Here is a 25,178-nt window from a genome sequence, read left to right as displayed (position 1 = left end):
GCAGAGCAGAGGCAGAACGGAGACGGAGTCGGAGTCGGAGGCAGAAGCAGAGACAGAGCTGGGACTGCAACAACAACGTTGGAGCGGCAGTGTCATTCAATTGGACGGCGACAAGCGCAACTTGCAACTGGTCCGTAGCGCGGAGCGAGGCGAGACGAGAGCGGTGTAACAGATCTAGTTCCAAGCGACAGATGGAAGCAACGAGTTTGGCCGAAAGATGGGCAAAATGGGCAGCAAATTCGCAAACTTGTCGTGGTCAAACGGCGTCAAGGGAAAGGAAGGTGTCGGGTGCGGATGGAACTAAGAAAGCTACCCCAAGGGCTGGGGAAAGCTTGGAGGTTCGATGATGCGGAGCACCGGTACAAAGTACTTGTCGCGCCAAGCCTAGAACGGCAAGGTGGAGGGTATTTCCTGGGGCGAGGGAGGGAGAGTTGACAGAAGACAGCGGGAGGAAGGAGGAGGAGAGGAGAGGAGACATTGAGACACTTGAGGGTCGAGAAAGCTCCGAGTTGGCATGTGATGCCGCTGTACGTGAATAAGCCCGCTACGCCTCGGAGGCGCGCCGGTCGAGCTGCCTAGATGGGTAGCATGGGTAGATGCATGACGCATTGTCTGCGAGTGCCCAATCATACGTGCCTCCTGGCCGCTGCCATCAGCCGCTGAATCAGCACCGTTTGGATGATTCCCCCGGTTGTCTCATGTCCGCACGATCCGACGGTCTCCACAGGCCAATCGTTGGGGGCAGGGAATAAGAAGGAAAAAAAAAAAGAGGCACAAAAAACCGACAACGAAGAAGGACCGCCGACTCAGGGCCCTCTGCTGGCCACCACCTGCCTGCCTAATTCCAGCAGCTGCAGCTGGCACTAACTGCGGAGGCGTGCAGCTCGCTGCAGGTGACCGTGACCGTGCCGGGCTTCCACACCCCCTCCTCTCAGGTCTCAACAACCCCCCCGGTCAACAACCAACAGGGGGAAGCCGTTTGGATTGCTTGGTGCCCCAGACACTCATTCTTTTTCGACTCAGCAGCAGCGTCTTGATTTCCTGCTCGTCATTTTTCCGCAGCTAAAACCACGGGGTCTTTCGAGCCCTCCGTCCTGGGCCCGTGACCATCGTTTCCCTTAACCCTGATCTTATCTGCCCGTTAATTATCTCGGGCCCCATTTGACAAGAGGAACGGGAAGACACCCTCAATTGCTTGCTGCAGCTACCTTAGCTCCTGGCCCGGGCATGCAAGCAACAAGTCAAGTACACTTCACTCGTACAGTACAGGGCGCGAACGAACGGGTGAAAAGACAGACGCCGCTCGGCTTGACCATCAGCACCACCCAGCGTCAGGTCAGAATCAGATTCCGCACCCGCACCAACGTCAGCGCGTCTATGTTCGTCAGAGAATGCTGCATTGCCCCAAGTGAACTCGGGCTCGCATCCGATCTTCGACAAACACACACGTACCCCCGTCCACCTCTTGGCCCCGTCACACTCAGGCTCAGGCTCAGGCTCAGGCCAGACCAGACTGCGCTGTCGACCTTCTTCGCCAGCTGCTCAACACGTCTCAAGGGTCTTCTTATTCTTAGCCCTGCATGGGCCGCATTAACGTCCGCCATTCGGGGTAGACCTTGGACATCTTCGTCCATGAGCTCAATCCAGACGTAGCACTGCTACACCTTCCGCACCTCCTCTGCCAAGCCAAGCCGAGCCAGCTGTGTGTTGCTTTCTAGGTCAGGTCTGGTCTGCTTTGCTCTGCGCTGCTCTTGCTCTGCTCTGCCTCCCAGGTCCTTACCTCGCCTCGCGCCTCGCCTCACCTCACCTAACCTCACCTCAACTTCCTTACCTGACACGACTGCCTTCGTCTCGCACGCCCGTCCTCTCAACACCACCGTCCATTCTGCCCACCCCTCACTCCCCCGCTCTTCAGACGAGCGAGAAGAGGCAAACACGCCTTTCCTGGCAAAGCACTAGAAATCCAGAAACTCGGTGCGGCGCCTAAGCGCAGCCACCACCCCACCGCCGCCTCTACGTAACCTGACCAGCACGACTCTGGCCTCTTCCTGCTCTGCCACGGCGCGCTCCTAAAGACGGCAAACATACCCACCAGCCTCTTCCAGTCTCCCGCCAAACTGCTCCAACTACTTCTTACTGCTGCTGCCACAACAACCAGCCGCCACTCCGCCAAATCACAAGACAGACGAAAGACTGCCCGACATCTTAACGTCTTCCGCAAGCCCTAACTCAGCTAGGCAGGCCTTTTCGTATACAGATTGGACGCACTGCACTTTCCGATCGAAACACGTTCCTCCTGCCATGTGCCTATAGTATATCGACAGCCCCAGAGGAATGCGCATATCCACCGCCGAGCCGTCCGTCTTCATTCTTACACAAACCGAGCCTCTGTACCGTTCGTCTCTCCCCGGCGAAACCACCAGTCTCGACGACTCCCGTCCCGTTGCCACAAGACGCATCCATGCTCGCCATACAACGTCCCAGGATGGGTTCGACGCAGCCGTCAGACCCCAATTTGCCCTTCGGCTGTATGAACCCACGTCTTCCATTCTCACCAAGTGCTACCGGGTTTGTGGTAAATGCTAACATCGTCTTCCTCCAGATGCCGTTGACGCTTCCTTCCAAGACTTCAACCTCGATCCTCCTCCCGAACCCGCTCCAGGCGCACCTATCCTGACCGCAGATGACTCGAAGTTATTGAGTTCCTTCTTCGAAGACCTTGGAGCGGACCAGTATAACATCCCTTCGTACGGAGAAGGCCTCAACTTCAGCGATGCTTGGCTAGAACTACCACCCGCCTTCATGGGGACGGCTACGTCTTTTGGCCAGTCCCCAGCACCACCTTTGGCCTCCCCAGGCCATATTATACCACACACCGATTTCCCTGACATGATGTCTATGGGCTCAAACTTGATGCCCCCACCGCCACCACCTCCTCAGCAGCAGCACCAGTCTCTCGACCAGCACCATTCGGCCGATGTTCTGGCAGCGGCCACATTATTACAGAATGGATCTTCATCAAGATCCAACAACACAAGTTCCAGCGCAATGTTCAGCAACAACAACCGAGACGTGACGCATTCCCTGGGCCCTCCGGTGGGCCACCTAAGGCACCAGCCCATGGAGGATTTCAAACGAGCAGAGCGAGGTAGCGTTGCTCAGACCGACCTGACCGAAAACCACGACGGCACCTTCGCAGACATGTTCTTCGGCCCGGCGCCCGGCGAAAGAGTGAATACCCAACGAACGAGCCAGGCTCCGATCGATATCCAGTGGGGTACAGACGCCCGGTTTGGCCGCTCCGATGCCTTCGTTCCCGACCCCAAAGAATCATACGACGCCCTGTCAAAGGGCCAGCTGAGATACATGGAATGTCTGGAACGGAGTGAAAGCACAAACAACACACGGCCCCCAAGCCCGAATGGCGAACATGCTTTAGGGAAGGGACACAGCCGGAAATCTTCCGAGGTCTTGAAGAAGGAGGAGGATGTCGACGCTCCCCCACGCAAGAGGAGGAAAAGCAGGAACACCAAGGAAGACATCGACGAGGAGGATGAGGAGAGCGGCCCTTCGACAAAGGCAGCCCGGAAGCGAAAGACGAAGACGGAGCCTTCTGCCACACCACCAGCAGAGAATGGAACAGCGAGCCGCAGACGCAAGTCAGGGACGGGCGCCAAACCGCCCCGTGAGAACCTGACGGAGGCTCAGAAACGCGAAAACCATATCCGAAGCGAGCAGAAGCGACGGACTCTGATCAAGGAAGGCTTTGACGATCTTTGCGATCTTGTACCTGGCCTCAAAGGTGGCGGCTTCAGCAAGAGCACCATGCTTACAATGGCGGCCGAGTGGCTGGAAGATATGGTCAAGGGTAATGAGGAGCTGAAGGCTCAGCTTAACGCACTTTAGGGAAGATGACTAGGGCCAAGGTCGTCATACCACAAGCAAGTGCGAGTATATATGTATATGTTGGTTCACGATACAAGCCAATTTGTTTGGAGCAGGCGTTCATCTCGTTGCAAGCAAGGCATCATGGGATTAGAGGGAATCAGAAACGGGAACGGCGCTATGTGGACGTTATCCAGGTTGGTCAGGCCAGCTGATGATTATCCTGCTCATGAGGCTGGTTTCCAAGAGGGGGGATATTGGTTCAAATGCAGGCTGCTGGCGGGAGGCGACGACACGACGACTTGTGTCCGGGAGAAAATCTTACACCAAATTTATTATTAACTTATAAGGGCGGCTGCTCTTGGATACCCTTCTTAGTTCTTCACTTTTTTTTATTCGTTCAATAAAATACTATTGAACAACATTATGCCATATAAGTTTCATGTCGCATATTGCACGGGTTCGAATGATCATGATGCTCCCTTCCAATTCTGTTGAGTTGGATCTGCCATCTCAACTTTTTGCTCCCTGTGGACTGACACAAACGCAGGCCTGCAAGGGTTGAACACGCCCAAGTCTTGGAGGTCCCTCGGGGGAGAGACCAGCTTTTTTCTGACATGTGAAAGCCAGGACCGCGTGGTGCGGATGCACCCCGCAGGTTCCTCTTTTTTTTCGATGTCGATCACGTTTGCGCAACTCGCTCACTCACTCACATGCCTAGTCGCCTTACAACACCAAATTCCCCCAACCTTACCCAAACGACGGCGCTTGGCGAGGGTATACGTTTCAGCTTCTCCGTGCCTGCATCTCTGCGATATTAAGTCGGAGATGACTTCCGCATGTCTCCCGCTAGCTTACACGCAATCCCGTTCATCCATTCTGGCCCGTATCCCACCCAGTGAGGTTCGTCAATGTCTTGGATGGCGGGGGAGAATGCCCGTGGTGGGGTAGAGATGGTCCCCCGGCACCCCTCTCCCGCCCCAAAAAGCGCCCGCGGTTTCTTGATCGCGGGGGAAGATCTGAGCGGCCGGCGGTGACGGGAAATTTTTTTAAACGATGGTTGGAAGATAAGGGAAAAGGGACAAAGCGGTGGACAAATGGTGTGCTATTTGGGCTGTCGGCGGCCGTGTGAATCTACTGCTACTGACTACTACTCGGATCTATCTCAACTAAACCCTTATGCACCCCTTCTTCGCCCTACGGTTGGTTGGGTGGGATGGCACGGAGGTGTGGCTTGTCTAGTTTCCTGCCAACGACGATTTTGTTGGTGTGGATGGCTGGCGTCTTAAACCTTGGGTAGGAGGGCGAGGGAGATCAGCTAATTCTAGTCAGATGGCGTTCGATTACTTTCCCTCCTTGTTTCCTTGGGCTACCGGCTAGTGCCCGTCGGTGAGGCACGCTGGGGAGGGTTTCGAAGCCGAGGTTGGTCTAGTGGTTTCTGGTGTTTGGAATAACGTGACGGCGAGAATGATCGGCGTTTGTGTCCCTCGGGGACCATCTTTCACGAGGATATTTCGGGTCGCTTTTGCGAGGGCGGGCTTTTGTTGTTGACGGTTTGACACGAAGAAGAGGCTGGCTTTCCTGATGCGGTATTCCGTGGGGGGCCGCTGTTGTTGTCCGAGGAGGCTGAGTGAGGCTTCAACCGGCGAACATGGGGGTCGGTGCCCAGAGGGATGAGATGTGGCGTGGAAAGTGTCAACTGCCTGTCAGTTGGTAAAGTCCAAGCACTTTGTGTAGGTTATTTGTGTTTTCTTCTGGTTGTCATTGATTGCGCGAGAACAGATCCATCCACGCATGAATGACTACACAGCCACGTGCTCGGCTGAGTAACGCCCCGACGCCGGCGTCAAATCGGGCGTGTTATCGAGCGGAGGGACGGAAGACGGAGATGTGCCGTATGCGAGGACCAAACTTCGTTCCTGTCGTTGGGGGTTCGTGCATGATTGAGCGCCTCCGTCCCATCTCAATGCTTCGACGACAGGCGCGGGTTTTCAAGAGCGCAGAAGAGCTGAGGAACATCATGGTGCTCATGTCGATGTGATCGAACGAGATGAGCAGTATGAGGCACAAAATGATGGAACAAACAGGTAATGGCATGAACTGTGTGGCGAGTGTGGCTAATCGATGAGAAAGTCTGTCTTCTCAACTCATCCTGCCATCTCAATACTGAATCGTCACTTGTCTACGATCATAACTAGAGAGGAACGCCACATACCATCACCTCTGATGTTACTAAGCAACAGACTTCGGGAGTATCACAACTAAGAACATTCTGTACAAAGTTGCGTTTGAATAGTCCTTCTTATTTGTGTCGATGATGTTTTCATCTGCTGTTGTTTGCGCTGATCGAAACCGACAATGTCACATAAAGCCGAGCGAGCGAAAGCGGTACTGTTGTCGTTCTGGATACGAAGTATCCGAGCTGCTCGCGGAAAACTGTTTAGCCAGACTAGGACGTGACTATGACCGATGGATAAGTTACGCGGTGCCTGTTCCTACCATGCGTACTCTCATTTAGGAAGAGCACTTGACAGAGCACAGTTCGTAGAACCAATTGCATCTGCATCGACTTGTGCCAATAGTCCAAACAGATCTTTATAAAGTATACACAAATCAACATGGACGTGTTTGTCTTTCTCCTCGTTGTAATCCTGTTGAGAACGCTAGTCGCTCGTGCTTGCATTATCGAACTGTGGAACTTCTCCGAGCATGTCTGAGATTCCGTTTTCAGTCCGCCCACAAATGTCCACGCACGACATAACTCTGATCAGATTCTGGGTAAATTGACGGAGACAGAAAGGTTGCTCGCTAAGACGCCGACTCACATTTACACGCCGCTGTGGGTAATCATGTGTGAGAAAGAGACATGAAGTACCGTGTATATTCGATAGCATCAGCATACTCAAACTCATGTTGAACTTTTGCAATTCATTGTGGAGAAGCAGCGCATCTGGATTTATGTATGGGGGCTCATGCATGAGTGAACTTGTTGGGTCTGAAGTTTATGTATGGCTTATTGAACTGAGCCTCACCTGAATCAGGACGTTTGACGTCTCCAAGTACATGCTCTTATCAAAGTGAGCCTTTTCAGTACTAGAAACCCTTGCAGCGTTAGACCGTTTTCGCGTTCCTGCTCACTTTCGATCCGGTATGTTCTGGCCGCACCGTTTTGGTGAGAGCCCATCCCATATGCAAAGTATAAACTTACACGAAACGCTTATAAACTGCCGGTGAGCAGCGTCGTACTTCCTCCCAAATTCGAAGCTCCACCGGGTGCCTTGTTACAGCCGCTGGTAAGCAACAATGCCGAGATCGAGGCAGTGAAAAGTGTTCAACTGCTTGCCGTATACCGTGCAGCTCATACCTTGAACTTGTCTGGGGTTTGAGCCGCCATGGACGCCAACGCAGGTACACCTCATGACAGCATCTGTATTGACGGCAGCAGAGAGAATGAATAAGGCCGTGGTGAGCTTCACTATGGATATGTGCGTCGTTTTTGATGAGAGGGCTAGCTCTCAATGAGTAGAAAGTAGACTGTAGAGTGAAATGGTCGAATACTCACGTATAGATTGAGATTTGAGATGCGTTCGCGATGGAAAGGGAGACTCGAGATGATGATTGTGCATCTCAGATATTGACTCTATTCAATTTCTCTGCATAGAGACTAGTAGATCAGGTGTGAAGATTAGCAGAATGGCCGACTGAAGCGCTCAGCTTCGTTGGTATTGCGACGCTACGTCGATTTCTGAACAAAAGGATTCGAAGATTTCTCTTCAAGAGCTCATGTTGAGTTGATACCTTCCAGTCACGAGCCCAAGATAACTATCCTTCCGGGCCATATCTCACAATCTCCCCCCTCGTTCATCTGAATGCCTGGATCTATCTTATCCTACAGTAGAAGGTCACTCGCTTTCGAAATGCCACTGCTTAGACGAACTCCAAATCCGTGCCATGAAACGATCCTCTCCTGATACTGTCAAGGACAAGCTTGGTGGGTAGTGACCATTATGGGCTTGGTGAACTCTTCACACTAAGCACGCGGCTTGATAAGCAATATCTAAAGGAATTGGAGAACGGCGCCTGTGTCCGCCGAGCTCGTATCAGCTCAGATTGGAAATCTTATTGCTTGAATCTTGCGCTTTTCCCCCTACTGTGAAAACCCCTACTGGGTGGGCTCGAAACCTCCTCAACATCGCTTGACTCTTGATTCGCATGACTCTGCGGGTTGGCGCGCTTCCAGCTGTAAGTGGAAATATGAAAAACGATATTGTAGATGGGATCTTATATGATTGTACGGTATGAGGTCGTGAACAAATGAGATGAGCAAAAGACTTACGAGCAACACCGCAATCAGCTTCTTTCTTCGTGACTAGACGGTGAGAACATGCTTCTCTTTTATCGCTGTGTCACTTTCATGTGCTGAGCCGCTCATAAATGCCCAGCTGTATACTCCCAGATGCTGAAATTAGGATCTTGACACCCGTCGTAATGTAGCGGCGGATAGTCCCAAGGATTCGTTGACCTCAGTCACTCTTGTCTTTCCAGTCGTGATCTTGCGGCTGACACCGGTAGCCACATGCCTTCATCACCAACAGGAACGGGAGCATGAATGGTTTGGCTGCCATGGGGTTTAGTAGATTTCTTTGGTTGTCATCGTCAAGAGCAAAGTTCATCACCCCTGAAGTTTGGTCGTGGATCCATAAGTATGAGGATCGCGTCCCGCCGTCTGATCGGTCGCCGGTGAAGATGGGGTCCGATGGGAGCGTATTTTGGGGTTTGTATTTCACCATGAGATCACGCAAGATTGATGCTTTTTGTCCATGTTACAGAAACTTAGGACCTTATGAAAGTTGTGTTGTCAACTGTGATGGGCTTGTGTGTCGGCCCTACGTCAGGAAGCCTCCAGAAGCCGTCCTGGTCGAGTCATTTTGCAACGATGAAGTCACGGTGCTTGGCTGTCGATATCTCTCTCTCTTGTGCCTATTTTCTCCAATTGATATCAATAGTCATTTATCACAAAGCTCGTATTTATTTGTTCCCCGTCTTGGCAATAAGCCTCGATCAATTTCAACACTTACATGGGGAGTCAGTTGCACCTATTTCGACTGTTGAGGCACCTGTGGGCAGCTGCCGTAGTGATCTGTACGCCTGGGCCGCCCAGTCGTCTTCTAACCTCCAGGACTCTGCGCCCTCCTGACTAGTTCTCCTCCATACACCAACAACACATTTGCTACTCTGCCTCGATAACACCAATTGCAACACCCTCGTTTGGTCGGTAGAGCTACGCACAACCGCATTTGTACGCCAGATGCCGCGTTTGCTGCGAGACGTACGCGTGTGACGGGGTGAACCCAACAACAGGTCGCACTGCTGGCGAACGAACATGCCCTTGGCGGCCCTCTCCCGAGCGACATTTCTAGAGGTAGCGTGGAAGAAGAACACCACCGCTGTCTGGATTTGAGGTGTTACCTCGTATATCCCGTCCTCGACCATAAACGATGAGAGCAAATAGGAAGCCGCACGAATCATATCAGCAAGAAATCCTCCCCGGTCCTGGCGTCGAGATCGTCCCTCAACGCCTCGTCGTCTTGCCCGCAGGCCCGTCGGAAATGATTCCAATCCTCGTTGCAAATATCCCGGAACGAAACAGCACCAACTCTTGACAGATTGTTGCCGTTTCGCTCTACCAATATACCGACTCCAAAATGCTGTTCATCCACGATATCTTCGTCCTCGAGATAGTCTTTGTTTCGCAGTTTATCACCCAACCTATCGATAAAGTGCCTCGAAGCCGCCAGAAGAAGGAAACAGCAGGGAGTCTCGTTCTGTGAGGGCGCGACGTCAGGATGCGCTGCGAAAACCACTTGCTTTGCACCAGGTTCGCCAATGGTGAACTCCCACTGCCCACTCTTCAGGACAGCTCGAACGTTGCCCCTGCAAATGTGTCCCCGAAGAGCGATTGCCTTGGACCGGAGGGCCGAGGCCTCGTCCATGTTCGGCTTGTCACCCCTCACCGGGCTCTCAGTCTTAGGGCCATGGCCATGGGAACGCTTCGCTCTGGAAACGGCAAGCTTAAGTTTAGCGTCCATGTTCTTGGTCTCCTCCCGCCAGATCCTCTTATACTCGCCCTCGATCCGACCCCAGACAGCCTTCTCAAACTGGAACTCGAGATTACCCCCCTGGTGGTTCATCACTTTGTAAAATCGCGGCGGATCGTGGACTCTTGGAGGGATCTGGATCGTCCCCTGGAGACGAGTCCACGACCAGGACGGGGCCTCATTCGACACGTCCGGGTAAGATGACATCCCCGGATCCGTCACCCGCCACGCGAGCTGCTCCTCGATTCGCGTCGACCACAGGCCGTACGCGTACTCCTCGCCCAGCGCGTCTCTGACAAGCTTTGCGACGCCCCATATCGCGGGGTTTCTATCGCTCGACTTTGTGAGGTTGCAGGCGGTGTAGGTGCGGACCGCGCTCTCCCAGAATTTCTCGAGAGACCCCTCGGAGGTGTCCACCAGCGGGCGGACTGTGATAGCGGCATCCTGGAGGCGTTGGCGCCAGTACCGGTCCACACCTGCCCTGGTGTCGAGGGAGGCGGGGAGCCTGTCGGGCAAGAACTCGCAGGCGGACTTGGTGGCACAGTCCCAGAAAATTTGTTGGTGGCCGAACTGAATGAGACGGGGTGAGACCATTCGCTCTTATTCCCTAGTTGTCAGATAAGTTTTATGCTTGGGAAGGGAGAAATACCCTGAAAGACCCATCCGCGAGTGTAGAGATGGCATCCCAGCAGGTCCTGGTCCCAGAGGTCCGAAGGAAGGATCCTCCAGCTTCTACCGCCAAACCTCGGAGACGCGCCTATCGGGATATAGCGTGTAGGGGTTACAGCAGGCGCTGGTCGTCGCCTTTGAAACAGGCCACCCATCTCGTCTTCTGACGGAGCAGCTGCTGGCCGTCGCTGTCGAAAAAGACCACCGGTGTGGTCTGGCGACACGGCCGCCGCAAGGTTACAAAAGGAGTTGCGGTACACCTTGTGCATGAGCTTCGACTCCACGTTCCAGTCGTCTTTGCTATCTTGAATGATGCAGACCGAGTCGATCCAGATATACCGCTGTTTCAGTAGCCATGTAATCTTGAGCGCCTGCGCGAAGTTGACATTGCTGCAGATGTCCTGCCCATGGGGTGCCGTTTCCCACGGGATGCCCGTCGTGGTGAACTCCTCCATGTCCTTCTCGGTGAGCTGCACGAACTTGCCCTTTCCCCAGCAGTGGCTCAGCGTCATATATGGCCCCTTGACGCCCATTTCCTTGGTATCGACAAGCTTAATGTATTTCGGCGGCCAGGACTTCTCCGTGCCGACGTCGAGGACGCGTGTCGGGATGAAGTCAAGACTGCCGTGGCGGCGTTTGCAGTTCGGGTGTTCATTAGCGCATCTACTCACCCACTCGGCCATTTGCGTCACCGATTCTTCGGAGTCTGTTCCCGCGCCCAGGCTGTTCTCGTTGGGGATGAAGCCCAGATCTGTGACGTGCGTTCAGCATTTGGGTAGGGAAGCTTCGCCAACAAGGTCGCGACATGCCTTCTTCTGGGAACAGATCGAAGCGAAGCTCCGGGAGGTCCTCGCTCTTGGCCTCTCCTTTCCTGCGGCCTGGGACCGGACGGAAGGTGATTGAAAAGAAGCTGCTCGTGTCCCTCATTCGAGCAGCCTCGCGCATATTCCATCTATACAGCGCCGGCGTCCCGTTCGCGTTATCGAACCATGACTTCAAGTCTTGCGTAGCGTGAGCCAGTCTCTCGCAGAAGACGCATCCTGATTCTGCCGCGTCCTTGAAGTCGACAAAGTCGGAGTGGTGATAACCCCAGAGTTTCTCCGACTCCAGGACGTTCCGTTGGCAAAAGTCGCAGATTCCCATGACGGGTCGCTATCAATTCCTGTAAGGACTGCGCCGACGTATGTGGTGAAGTTGCTGTTTGGTGATGAGACTAGTCCGAGACGCAGTCTGTTGTCTGCGAAGATGTCAGCATAGCCAACCCAAACCCTGGCCAAGCGGGGGCTGGGAACGTTTTAAAATAACGGGCTAGGATATGTGTGCGTCTGCGGGCTGACCACAGCCGCAATCAAGCTGCCTAAAAAAGATCGACCGCTTCCTCTAGAGACCTCTACCGTCACATGATGTTCTGACTGAACTATTCCCAGTGTGGCTACATGTGGAAAACACAGAAAACCGAGACTTCGAGTTTTACAAGAAGGTCATCAATTATGAAAAGACTGATTGCGTACATAATGTACGTATCGACACTTATGTGAATTGTGTGCTATTGATATTGACATGGTTAAGCAGACAAGCTTTTTGATGAAGGAACAACGACAAGAATTATCTAATATTCTGATATCTCTGGTGATTACATACACACTCGTCATTCTCATTTCAGACGAATGCCTGAGTAGATGCTCTCGAGAGCTTCTTCTTCTTGGGGGCCGTCACATTCGCCGCGTCTGCCACTGCATCTGTAGGCATAATGACAGGCCCGGCGGAATCAAATCTGAACGCATCAGATATGACAGGAAGTTTGAACTCGGCACCACGTAGCCTCTTGAACTCCTGCCTCTTCAAAGCAGAAGACCTGAAACCTCCGTCGCTCTTTTGCGGGATGAACGGCTTCATGTTCTGATCAGACATTTGACCTTCTCGTCCACTCTTTGCGAGTTGAAAGGTCCCGCGGCGTTTCATCCCTTCGACGCCGAACTCTACCAAGTTACCTTGCTCGGCCACGTTGCCCTGCTCATCGACCCTGACACTATCAAAGTCGAGCTGTGCGTGCGCCCACCTCAGATCCTCGTGGTAGTGCCGCGTGTACTCGTGGAACGCTTCGGAGTAGGCCCTGAGTGGCCGGTTGCCTAGGGGCACCATCACCACGAAACCGCAGGCCGCATGAAGCATCTCCTCGAGACTACGGTGCGGCACGTGAGTCGGCGCCGGATCCGGCCCCGCTTTCCTCTTCACGCCGGACACGACCGGCGCTGACTGTGTTCTGAGGGGTTGCTGCCTCGTCAGCGTCTTCGTCGGGTTGCGAAGGAGCCTGTCGAGGGCCTCATACGGTATGCCCAGGCCATAGTTGTAGTGCGTCACCGCCGCGATCACCTTGAATCCCAGGTCCCGCCTCTCCGGCGGCTGCTCCTCGACGCGCCTCATCCCGGCGCGGAAGAAGCCCACGATGTTGACCGGCAGGACGTCTGCCAACGGCGAGAATATGCTCTCCGCTGACTGCGCCTGGTGTTCATTGTCAAGGCGGAGACGCGCGAGGCTGACATTGCCTTCGGCCTGTTTCACGAGTTTGCCTTGTAGTTCCGAGAGAGCTTTGCCATTTTCCGTGGCCGCAAGCTGTCGGCCCAGCCGGGAATGCGGAGGGAGCTTGTCTGGGGTTAAGCTTCCCAGGCCTAGGTCTCCGTGTTCGGTTTCGAGATCGTGGTTGATGAACTGCTCGACCCGGCCGTTGTCGTTGAGGTTCAGATCAATGTGGCCATAAGGCTGGACGAAGTTGTCGGAATCGCCGCTTCAGAACAGCAGCCAGCGTTAGCTTTGCTTCAGCGGTGACGTGAAGGAACAGATGTGCTTGTATTGGATCGTCCAAAAATCCAAAGACACAGTTCAAGGACGAAAGGACCAGGTTGACGCTGCAACTTACATACCATTTCTCACAAGCCTCTTCATTGTACACGCAATCTTCGCAGAGAGTATATGTATTCTCGTGCTGCACCCCCTTCCCGTCACAGCTCTCGCATCCCCAAAAGAGTTTCAAGCTCTCCTTCTGGCAACAGTCGCACGTTGCTGACAGCGGGAATTCCTCGAGGCATGAGATGCGCGAGGTGAGGAACACCCTGAGCCCCTTGGTCGCCAGGTGGGACAGCTCGTCCTCGAGGAAGAGGTCAACGGCGGGGTAGCATCTGTCGAAGTCGTCGATGATGAGGAACTTGTTCTCGAGCATGTCGAGGCGCAGGCACAGCGCCTCCCGCACCAGACGGATGCGGTGGCGGTCGCGGTGGCCGTGTTTCCAGGCCTCCATGTACAGCTGATACTTCGCATTCGCCATGTCGCCGTCGACGTCGGCGTACTTGGCGGACAGCTGGAGGAACACGCTGGTGAGGACGTCCTCGACGAAGGCGGTGCCGCTCGATGTCACGTCCGCCCCGATGAAGATGGAGGCCACGGCTTCCGTGTCCTCGTTGTAACTATCCTCCAACCTCTTCGTTACGACGGCGGACAAATTCGTCTGAGAGACAACGCAAATGGTCAGCGGGCAGATCTTAAAATTGGCGACATCTGGCCCACAAGTCATAAAGCCAGTCACGAGGTGATAGAAAGATCCGTGTCGCCCACGCGTAATGCGAAACTTCAACTACAACACCAATGCCCGTCCCAACATGCTCACCTTGCCTGAGCCTGGTCCTCCTACGCAACGCAGCATCCACTGATACTCTGGGTTCTGCCAGCTCCCGAAGACATCGCTCTCAAGTAACCCGTTCCACAGCGGTTTCCATGTATCCGGCCCGAGCTTTGGACGTTCGCTCAACGCAGGATGCAGAACTTTGCGCTCACTGAACGGATTCCGCCTCGTAGGTGTCTCTTCGCCCAGATTGTCCATTTCTGAGTAAATATTTTGCGAACGATGATTCCCGGCTTTTTTGAAGGTCGAGGGTCTGCTATTGTTCCGTACTCTTAGTTGGGTATACGTATTCGAATCAGGCTTCTCGAATGTTGCAAGTTGGATTAAACTCTTGCTTAGGAATGAGAGCGAAAGCCACCAGAATCAAGAACCGCCCGGGTACAACTTCCGACGAATCGCACTCTTTCTCCATGACAGTAGGCACGCGGTTGCTGATTGCGGAGCATTCCGTGCGTAAGGCTACGGATTGTGGAGGTACGAATATCCCTTGTACGGATAGTTGTTGCCTATCGGGAGGGTGGTCAGATTTCAATCCTTCATGCATGCACATACCAGGGGCTGCGCATCTCGTAAACACCAAATCCGTTAGTCTCACGAATCTCTATTGCTCGCGAGAGGTTCGATGGCTTCAACCCCTGCATTTCTCATTCTTGGCTCTCTCTCGCACCTCATTCTTTTCGTCTTCATGTTCGAATGGCCTGCAGCATTGTGGAGAAAACACCAGGCAACCAGATCGGTGCTGGTAGCGCGGTATTTTTGAGTTATTTTGCAGGCTAACCGAGCCTACGAAAAACCAGCTCAGCCAGAATGGCGGGAGCGTAAGACTTTAGTCGGGCTGTTTTGGCATTTTGATCCAGAATTTTCCAGGCTTCGTGCAGGTCGCCTCAGCCGCAGATCTTCCTAGCGGTGCCAAGAAGTCCGTCGAAGCCAGAATCTTACTTCTTTAGCCGCCTCAAACCATGATTTTTTCAGCACTTCATAGAAGTTGGAGGCACGGGATGCTCAACCTATCACATGGTCTGCGGCAATCGCGGGGAGACAGAGCCGTTTCATGCCACTGGCGCTGCCATGTTGGCGATATCTTCAAACTCCAAACATATGTGTCTGGTTGAATGGGTTGAGAAGCTGGTTGGCAGACCTTCTTCAGGAGCATACCGGGGTATTCACGTGGTCAGCTAAGCTTTCTTGTGGTGATGCAATGAGATGCAGCCAGACGCAGCCACAAACAGGGTTGTGAAATTAACGGCCTAGACACCATGGCCCAGCCTGCCTCTTAAGTCGAATCGGTATTGAAGCTGGTGCCTGGTCACAAAATCGACACCCTGATCATGACAACACAGCCAGGGTGGGCTCGACAGGGGCTAACGGGCCTGGAAAGGCACATCAGCCGCAGCGTCAGCATGATCCATGGCTTGCTTGTCTTCTGATGAGGAAGAGACAGCGTGCCGGCCACTGGTGAAAAAGCTGTCACTCCCTTCACGTCGTATGAGAGGCTCTTGAATGATGCTCTCTTGCCAAGGTTCATCCTCAACGCGCTCCATTCAACGACCACGATGTTGCTGGGACACTTCACCGTGCTGCTGAGCCTTTGCTGCGGTCTTGCCATTGCACGTCCGTCGGCTCGACCGAGAGAACTTCCACGCCGCCAAGATGGGCCTGAGCAGACGCCCATGTGCGGACGCATCATCGATGCTGTCAATAAAGGTGAGACGAGTAGAGAGTTGCAGCGTAGGCATGGACTATGCTGATATAGATAGGACAACGCTACTTCTACGCCGCCGACGCGTACGAGTGCCTGACCAGTGTCCCGTTCCACGAGGCAATGGCTCTTCGCTTCATCGACTACTACAACACCACGATGCAGTTCCAGAGCACCCTGGCGTACCTCAAAGATCCGCCGGAAGGCTATCAACAGCCTGCGTTTGACCTTATGCAGGGATTGGAAGATCTGAAGAAGAATGTTACGGCGGGCGTCTTTAAGAATCAGTATGATTTCGAGGCTACCTTACAGTACCTCGTCTATTCGGTCCATGATGCCCACGTCGATCTGTTCGCGGGCGTGCTTTCCGCCTTCTCCTTCGCCAGCCCGTGGCCTCTCGTCACGGCATCCATCGACGGGAAGGAGATCCCAAAGGTCTACTTTGCAAGTACGGATAACCAGTTCCAGCCTGGTTTGACAAGCTTCTGATGGCTAACCTTGATAAAACAGGCGACGTTATTAATCGCAGGAATAACATCACCAAAGGCATTGAACCCTACATCTCCGCTGTGTCCCACATCAATGGCCGACCAGCAATGGATTTTCTGACCGATTTTGCGGCTCTACAGTCCGTGGGCATGCTTGAACCCCATGCCGATTGGAACGAACTCATGGACAGCCCGGTCCAGGACATCCATGGGGTCTACAGCATCTTCGCCGGTGAAAGCACCTTTTACCCCGGCAAGACTTTGAACTTCACGTGTGAAGATCAGACAGTTTGGGAGACTTCCTGGACCGCCATCTATAATAACCCCGAGTTTACCGGTCCCCTAACGACAGGGGGCGACTTTTACAACTTCTTCGTCCTGGGATTACTGCCTGCATCCTACGAGGAGGTCCCACTCCCAGTAGTTTTTGGAGGACAGCCCTCTGGAAATGCGTCTGTGGAAGAAGTATCAGATGTCGCCAACGGAACCGGAGAGACCGGGACGACCGATAACTGGAACCAGGCAAGTTACGGTGCCTTCTCGAAAGACCCAGACATCGTCCAATTCGACCTGGGTCTCTACGGTGGCGGCATTATCACTGGGTACTTCTACGATGATATATCGACCGGAGTGATCAGCATCCCCCATTTCGAACAGTACGACTGGGACTTTGGCAATTTCAGCCAGTCGCTCGCGGACTTCATGGACGGTGCTAAGGCAAGGGGACTCTCACACATCATTGTCGACGTGCAGAAGAACTATGGCGGCTCTACCGGCATCGCATTGCTACTCTTCCGGGAACTCTTCCCAGGAATCGACCCGTTCACGGGAAGTCAGCGGCGTAGCCACGAGCTGGGCAACGTTCTGGGCTCGTCCACGACAAGCATCTACGAGAGGTGGGCGGTTGGTAACGAGACGCAGAGGGATGATGCCCTGGCTCTCATGGCGGATGAGTGGGTAATCACAACAAAAGTCAACGCCGACACGGGAGTCAACTTCACCTCTTGGGAGGAGTATCAAGGTCCCAGACAGGAGAAGGATGAGAAGTTCTCTCTCGTGGTAAGTCGTCGACTGGCGTGGCGCTTCGCACGTGGACTGCACTAACCGTTTATCGCAGGAAGAATATGACCTCAAGAACCCGAACTTCCACGCTGCTGCATTTGACGGATGGATTCTGAATCGCTACTTGGACGAGGACGATGCGGAAAGGAAAGAAGCTGTGTGGGCCCCTGAAGATGTGGTTATCGTAAGTTCGAATATGTCAGCCCCTTACTCAATGGTCTTTTATCTCACACCCCATCCCCCTAGCTCACCGACGGAACCTGCTCCTCCGCCTGTGCCATCTTCGTCGAACTCGCAACAACTCAGGGCGGCGCCCGGACTGTCGTCGTGGGCGGCGCGCCTAAGCCAGGCCCGATGCAAGCGGCCAGCGGAACTCGCGGCATGCGCATGTACTATAGCGACGACCTAGACATCGACATCTCGTGGGCTAGAAATCTGAACGAGACGGCAAATGACCGTCTGCCCGCCAACAGAAACGAGACAGGCATCTACATCAACTACGCCGGCTTCAACCTCCGCGACCAGCTGCGCGAGGACGATGTCTCCACCCCTCTCCAGTTCCGCTACGCCGCGGCCGACTGCAGGTTGTACTTCACCCTCGATAACGTGTACAACATGTCGGCTCTGTGGCACGACGTCGCGCGCGCCGCCTTCGAGGACCCCAGCCTCTGCGTGGAGGGCTCGACGGGGTATACGTCCAGGACCGCCAACGGCGCGCCCAAGGCCCCTCCCAGCCGTTCTGCCGTCCGCGTACCCTCGCCGGAGTCGGCGACAGCCTTCACCACCGACTATGATCCTATTTCCTACGACGGCCTACCGGCTGGCCAGCCTAGGACAGGTAACAATGTGGAGTTGAAGGTCTGCGATCCGAATGTCCAAGGCCAATGCCCGGGCGGGCAATGCAAGACGTTCCCTACGAGCTGCAGCGACGGACGAGTCCGGGTCAGTGTCTGTACCAACAGCTGTGCAGCGTTCTCGGTGTGTGAGGGCAACTTCAAATGCGATATGAGCAGCAGCCGGCCGACCACGGAGTCAAAACAGCAATTGGACCCGTCTGGCGATTTTGTAACTTCGTCACAAACGTTCGGGTTCTGCCCGCGTACCGACGTACAGTTATGCGGAACGAAGAACCCTGACCCAGTGGCTCAAGACACAACAACGACAAAGTCCACGGGAACCAAACGAGGCAAATTCACCCCGAAGGTAAAGGGAGGCAGTGTATGAAGTGTTTGATCTCTGATTGTTCAAAGGGAACTCGAAAACTGCTTTAGCTGTCGTTCAAAAAGCGACTGCCGATCCAATGATATCAGTACGGCCATTATAGACTCACGCATAATACATTGATCTGTTCGCTTGGTGCCTCTACTTTGCTCTCCCCGATCGTGAGGCTTTGCTGCCCGGTACATTATTGTTGGAAAACTGGTAATGTGAGCAAGTTAATCACTACAATTAGATATCACGCGTCTATAGGTTGTTGTGACCTTCTGTGACTCAAACTGCGGGCTTCAAATGTAGCATTGACCATGCTAAGCTATGGATGTTAATACCCCTCCATGGATGCCATCCTCAACCACGGAACCAAGAGCAGATTCCGAGCACAAAAATACAGACAAGGATATCGCTCCGGACCGTGACAAAAATCTGACCATACCGCAGCAACGTCTCAGCGTACGTCTTGATATTACCCGGCAAGAACGAGACGATGGTCCAGGCGATCCCACTAGGCGGCGCGCGGCCCCTGTCGATGAAGAATCTCGTAGTAAGAAGAATAGCCTCGGCCGTAGCAAACATCCAAAAGAACACCTCCCGACCCTTTTCCATACTATTCACATCCGTGACCGCCTCGTCGCTGCCGACGGGGTAGCTGTACGCCAGCGCAGTGCGCTCGCGCTCAGCCTTGGCGCCGGTGAAAGTCGTGGAGAGAGCAATATAGAGACCGAGAGAGATGGCGAAGACGGCGTGCAGGATGCGCCAGAGGTACGCGGAGCTGGCGTCCGCTTGCTGCTGAGGGGTCTGCATGCCGGGCATGCCAGGCATACCAGGGAATCCGGGCGGGAAACCCTGTGCTCCTGCACCACCCGGGAAACCTGGGATTCCACCAGCGCCGCCTGCGCCTGCCATCATCTGTGAAAGCATCTTCATCAAGGGGTCGTCCTCGGCGCCGGGCATGCCACCAGCGGCCGCGAACGGGTTCATGGGCGGGGGGCCTCCAGCTCCGGGGCCGGGACGGTCGAAGCCAAGCATCATCTGTCGCAGCTGATCTTCGCTCATCGAATTGGGGTCGATAGGAGGTCCCGAAGGACGCGGGGTGGTGGCAGGCTGGTAGAAGTGTTGCGAGATGTCGATTTCCTCGGGGTCGGCGTGATCGGCGGTCGCTGGCTTGGGCAGAGAGGGAGCTGGCGAGGCGGAGGGAGCGGGAGAATCTGCCGTCGAGGAGGCATCTGGGGATGGGACGGGATCATCTGCTTTCAATCTCAGTACGGAGTCACAGGAAAAAAGGGAACGGCAGGGAGCTCTGCAAGCTACTGCTTCAAACAGGGTCGAATCGTACCTCGCTGGAAGCCTCCACCGAGACCGGTGATCTTGTTCAATCTGGCTGTGCCGCCAGCACGAATCTTAGCTTCGCGCTTTGCCTTACGGAGGCGTGCTTGTTCTGCCGCGCGTGCTGCAGCCGCATCTTCAGGCGTCATGTCCGCCATTTTGCTGTCGTTTGGAGTGTTTGGACGTGGGAAGGGTGAGGGTGTGACGTGTGACGTGGATGGATAATTTGGTGGTGGCACAATGACCTGCGCTTATCTTATCGGGGACAGGGCCAACTCACCAGCAACCCCTTTGATCGACGACGATTGTACATAATAGAGTATATGAACCCATATGAAAAGCAATCGCTCTAGAACAGGAAGAAAAAAAATTGATTATCTCATGTTTAGATCACCGTGCTCTGGAAACTACATGTTCTACAGCCCTACTATCATCGTCACAGCTGCTATCTTTGTAGTCATCTTCGCTGTCTCCGTCATCTTTACTGTTGCCAATTTAATCCTTTGCGGGTTTAGTACAAATGACATGAGAACGTCGAGGATCTCGTCATATTCAGGCATTTCAACACAATTTCTTCATTCGTTTTAATTCTAATGTATACGTAAAAGTTGCAACTGGCTATCATCAACTACCCATTCCTGACGCCACCAGCACTTCAATCAAGGCATTTATGGAGTGGCCTTGCTCATGCTGATCAATCGCTTGACACCCACCTGACGTTCCTGTTAGCTATTTGATCTCATCAACATCTTCCGAGGTGTACTTACCATCCAGTTGCCGCATTCGTCAGTCTTCTCCTTCTGAATCTCAACTTGAATCTTGTGGGCCACCTCGTAGTTCTTCTCGTTGAGAGCCTCGGCCAGAGCCGCAAGCTGGTCGATAGTGTCGGGCTTGACGAGCTCCTCGTTGTTAAGGTGGTCGAACAGAAGGTTGAGACGCTTCTGGGTATCCTTGACCTGGGCGGCAAATGATGCAGGCGCCCGCGATGCCACACGCTGCATGTCTGAGTTCATGATGTCTACGAGACGCTGGGCATGGTCCGGGATGTGAGACCTATCACCAGCGGGATGCCTCGGCTTCGGCGGGGGAGCAGCTGCCTTCGGGGGAGGAGGAGTGGCGATGGCAGCAGGGGGAGGTCCGCCAGCAGCGGGAGGAGGTCCCGTAGGAGGCCTGGATGCGGCGGGCGGAGGAGCAGTAGCACCAGCTGGAGGAGCCCCGTAAGGCGACGGCGCATACTGGTTCTGAGGTGTGCCCGCCTGGGGCGGCGGAGCGTACGGGTTTCTAGGAGGCGGCTGGCTACCCGGGGGTGGTGCTGATCCCATGGGTGGTTGACTGATCTGAGGCTGTGCCGACGCCGCGGGGGCGTAGCGGTTAGATGGAGGGGCGCCAGACGGGGGCGGGTTGTACGGGGACGGGCCACGAGCAGCAGGCGGCGGCATCATGGAAGGCGGTGCGCCAGCCTGGGGCGGGGGTGGTGCGTATGCATTTGACGCCGCTGATGTCGGCCTAGGCGGTGCCTGGAATGCCTGAGGAGGGCCGGCAAGAGGAGACGTAACGCGAGGAGGGGCGGGTCCCTTAGGAGGAGGTGGTGGAGGAGTTGAGCCGGTGCGGCCGTAGGGGCTCTGAGGAGGAGCGCTGCCATGGGTCGCCTGGCCCGGGAAAGGGGCCGTGATGGGTGCCACGCTGGGCGTGGTCTTACGGGTAGGCACCTTGGTGACTAGAGGCACATCGTTCCAGCTCTCCTTAGGGCGGAAACTGGATGTGGGCGTTGAGTTTCGTGGAGGCGGGGGCACGGAGCCGAAGTTGCTAGGAGGTGGTCCGTAACCAGTAGGCGGAGCTCCGTATTGCTGAGCGGCCGGGGGCTGGTAACCTTGTCCCGGCGCGTACGGTGATTGAGTGGGAGCCGGGTTGTAACCTGCGCCAGGCGCCGGGTTGTAGTTGATGGACGGGGTAGGGGCATATGGGTTTGACGCCGCAGCCGATACAGAAGAACCAACCAAGGGGGGTCCAGGGGGAGCATAAGCGTTCGACGCTGCAGCAGGCACAGAAGAACCAGCGTAGGTAGGTCCAGCCGGAGCAACAGGCTGATAGGCCGGGGTGGCTCTCGCGTTGTTCACTGCGGGAGTCTGTCCAAGACGACGGCCAGCAGCCGCAGCGGCCTTGGGGGCGGCTTGGGTAGCAGCACCCTTCTGAGTCGCGAGTCTCAGGCGGTTTCTGGAGATCTCTGCCGCGGGGTAGTTATCAGGCAACAGGTCCAGGTACTTCTGCGCGACAGCAAGTTGGCCGTGAGCGGCGATGATATCGGCATACTCCGTGTACTTCTCGTACAGGGCAGACAGCTTCCAGTCCGCGCTTTGACTCTTTTCTGTATCCTGGAACTTGGTGACTTGGCGGAAGATGGTGACCTTCTCAATGAAGTGCTGAAGAGACCGAGCATGGACAGAGAAAGTTGAATCATCACTAGGCTCCTGGACACCAGCTTGCTCAGCCTCCTCGAGCTCGTTGATCCAGATCGAGACGACCTTCTCGAGCTTTGAACCGACGAGGTAGCAGAACGAGGCATCCTTGCGAGAACCGCTTTCAAGAATGCGGTCTCCCAGAGCGTCGCAAAGATCAGGGAACTCCTTGGGGTCGGAGAATGTGCACAGAATAGCCATTGTCTCCTTCCAGTTCTCAAGGTCCGCGTTGTACACGACATCCCACAGGTTCTTGGCGATGACAGACCCCAACAGACGGACATAGCTAGGGACGCCATCCTTGCTGGCCAAGTAAGCAGATTGCACCTTGTCCACCAACGGCTGGCCGCCGCAGTTAGCGATCAAAAACGCATCAGCCCAGCGCTGCTCCTTCAGAGAGATTTCGGTAGCCTTGGCGAAGTTACCGAGCATCAGAGCCTTAGTGATGGACTTCTCAACCGCAGTATCGGTGTCAGCGAGGAGGTGGAAGGGGCTATCGGTCTTAGCTCCCTTGTTGGCCGACAAGTTGGACAGGAAGTCTTCGCCGTCGCCCTCGCCATCGCCCCACATGTTGTCGTCGTCCTTCGCCTCTTTCTTCTCCTCAGCGACTTCTTCGGACTTATCCTCCTCATCCTTGGAAACTCCGTTGGTGATCTCCTCCTCGGTGAAACCAAGATATTCGATAATGCGCTTTCGGGGGTTCTCGGCAGTAAGAGTCTCCATGACAAGCCAATCGGCCTTTTCCTCCTCGCTTTTGGCATCTTCTTTCCGAGACTCGCAAAGGCTGACAATGTCACCAGACTGGAGGGCCTCCTCAAACTTCTCAGTTGCAGTACCCACAGCAGTGTCGACAGCAAACTGCGAAATGAAGATCTTGGAGGTTCGCTGGGCAGCGTTTTGCTTGAAAATGATGAGCTTGCCGCCAAAGCCAAAGTTGGCACCAATCGGGCGCTCGAACCACTTGGGCGCCTTGCTCAAGGAGAAGGAAGCCTCCTGGGGCTGAGTCTGCGCGCTTGTGAAAAAGTCCTCGCCGTCCAGGTTGTTTTGTGTCGCAGCCTGGGTGGTTGAGGGGTTGGTGTTCTGGAGGGTCTGAATGGCGATCTTGCCATCGAAGCCTGCAGTAGCAGACAGGTTGGGGTTCGAGGGGTTGAAGCGGGTGAGGAAAGTCCAGTTTGTAACCTCGGGGAACTCTCCATATCGGTCACCGGTCTGGGGGTTCCAGACCAAGGTCCTGTTGTCTTTGCCACAAGAAATCAACAGATCGCTGTCCTGCTGGCACCAAGACAGAGACAGAACGCCCTGCTCGTGTCCCTGAAGCGTACGCTCTGGCGCATTGGAGTTTCTGAGGTCCCACAGGAAGATGAGGGGGGCAGTGTCATCATATGTGGAGGTCAGAAGCTTGGTCGAGTTGTTGGGGTCCCAAGCGATCGCGCTGACGGGTTTCCTGTTGTTGTTGAGCGTCAGGGAGGCCTTCTTCGTCTTCAAGTCCCAGACGGTGACAAATCCACCGGATCCTCCAGTAGCCAGAATATGCGCAACCTTGCGGTTCCATGCTACGCACTCCAGGTCGTCTGAGCGAGCGGCAGCGGTGCCGAGTCTGAAGGGGTTGGAAACATCGTTGACGTCCCAGATGAAGAGCTCTCCCTTTGCGCCGGCGGTTGCGAGAATTTGAGGTCGATGGGGGTTGAACTGGAGTGACTTGATTGCACCGGAGTGCTTGGTCGTTCGGGACATGTGGGCATCGTCGTCGCCATCGATGAGCTTCTCGGCATCCCATAGGTCGAGGGAGCCATTCTCCAGAGCGCCGGCGATAATACCCCGCGGGTGGTCGGAGTCGGGAGGTCCCCAGGCGATATCGTAGAATCTAGAGATGCCCCGTGAGTGACGAACTTGGTTAGGTTGGACGTCGGCGATGCCTACCTCGAGTCGGTGTTAATGCTGGCTACCGGCTGCAGCTCAAGGCCCTGCTCTTGGTTGTCGAGGTTGAGGTCCCACAGCTCGAGCTTGGTCTCATCAGAGAAATCGGCATCGACAGCTCCTGCTCTGGTACCGGTGATCAAGAGAGGCTTGGATGGGTCGGGGGACCAGGCGAAGGCCGCGGTCCTCGGGATCTCGCGAAGGCGAACCATGGTTGCGAGAATCACTCAGTCCCCAGGACTGCACTCGGAGGGAGGGGAGGATCGTAGCAAAGAAAAGGGTCTACCAGTCGAGGCAACTCAGGCACGACTACAAAGTGGCATTGGCTGAATACAAGTAGACAAAAATCTGGAGGGGGTGGCCCAGATACAGACGTGGTGAAGAAACGCAGCCTAGCCTTGCGAGAAAGGTGGCTGTTGCCGTGGATTATGGACTGCAGGTAATAGCACGCTGGCCTCTATCCTTGGGTTATGATGCCAGATTGCAGCCCACATCCAGGTTCAAGCTCCCCCAAAACGTAGGCTCCACGTCCACCCAGGACCGTGCACCTGTCGCCTGCCTTACACTGGCATTAGAAAAATTGCGTCACGTGCATTCAGCAGAGCTCATGTCTGGCTCAGCCAATGGTGAGTGAACCGGAGCTATTGCACTGAAACCCCGCCAACCAAACGAATCGCTCTCAGTGAG

At 54.8% G+C, this 25,178-nt stretch overlaps 6 protein-coding genes across 6 annotated transcripts; 2 read left to right on the top strand and 4 right to left on the bottom strand.

The window, feature by feature from the left end:
- Nucleotides 1–2,485: 2,485 nt before the first annotated feature.
- Nucleotides 2,486–3,906, top strand: CGGC5_v009437 (Protein WBSCR14-like protein; the record flags this gene model as incomplete). The annotated part of the gene is made up of 2 exons (XM_032035451.1): nt 2,486–2,528; nt 2,603–3,906. The coding sequence occupies 2 exons, from the start codon at nt 2,486–2,488 to the stop codon at nt 3,904–3,906; spliced, it is 1,347 nt and encodes a 448-aa protein (XP_031885458.1).
- A 5,504-nt stretch (nt 3,907–9,410) lies between these two features.
- Nucleotides 9,411–11,795, bottom strand: CGGC5_v009436 (uncharacterized protein; the record flags this gene model as incomplete). The annotated part of the gene is made up of 3 exons (XM_066152171.1): nt 9,411–10,582; nt 10,633–11,403; nt 11,447–11,795. 3 exons carry the CDS (start codon nt 11,793–11,795, stop codon nt 9,411–9,413), a joined length of 2,292 nt encoding a protein of 763 aa, XP_066008489.1.
- A 516-nt stretch (nt 11,796–12,311) lies between these two features.
- On the bottom strand, nt 12,312–14,526 carry CGGC5_v009435 (uncharacterized protein; the record flags this gene model as incomplete). The annotated part of the gene is made up of 3 exons (XM_032035453.1): nt 12,312–13,437; nt 13,574–14,154; nt 14,314–14,526. The coding sequence occupies 3 exons, from the start codon at nt 14,524–14,526 to the stop codon at nt 12,312–12,314; spliced, it is 1,920 nt and encodes a 639-aa protein (XP_031885456.1).
- A 1,355-nt stretch (nt 14,527–15,881) lies between these two features.
- On the top strand, nt 15,882–18,801 carry ustP-0 (Peptidase S41 family protein ustP; the record flags this gene model as incomplete). The annotated part of the gene is made up of 5 exons (XM_032035454.1): nt 15,882–16,032; nt 16,086–16,475; nt 16,538–17,574; nt 17,633–17,761; nt 17,824–18,801. 5 exons carry the CDS (start codon nt 15,882–15,884, stop codon nt 18,799–18,801), a joined length of 2,685 nt encoding a protein of 894 aa, XP_031885461.1.
- Nucleotides 18,802–19,143: 342 nt separating this feature from the next.
- Nucleotides 19,144–20,276, bottom strand: CGGC5_v009433 (uncharacterized protein; the record flags this gene model as incomplete). Its single annotated transcript, XM_032035455.1, has 2 exons — nt 19,144–20,039; nt 20,129–20,276. The coding sequence occupies 2 exons, from the start codon at nt 20,274–20,276 to the stop codon at nt 19,144–19,146; spliced, it is 1,044 nt and encodes a 347-aa protein (XP_031885462.1).
- Nucleotides 20,277–20,786: 510 nt separating this feature from the next.
- On the bottom strand, nt 20,787–24,703 carry SEC31 (Protein transport protein SEC31; the record flags this gene model as incomplete). Its single annotated transcript, XM_032035456.1, has 3 exons — nt 20,787–20,831; nt 20,886–24,438; nt 24,495–24,703. 3 exons carry the CDS (start codon nt 24,701–24,703, stop codon nt 20,787–20,789), a joined length of 3,807 nt encoding a protein of 1,268 aa, XP_031885459.1.
- Nucleotides 24,704–25,178: the final 475 nt, after the last annotated feature.

This window comes from Colletotrichum fructicola, assembly GCF_000319635.2.
Source record: "Colletotrichum fructicola Nara gc5 chromosome Unknown KSG_Nara_v1_contig05, whole genome shotgun sequence".
Lineage (NCBI taxonomy): Eukaryota > Fungi > Ascomycota > Sordariomycetes > Glomerellales > Glomerellaceae > Colletotrichum > Colletotrichum fructicola.
The sequence above is the reverse complement of the archived record's forward strand: the minus strand, read 5'-3'. Positions and strand labels throughout refer to the sequence as shown.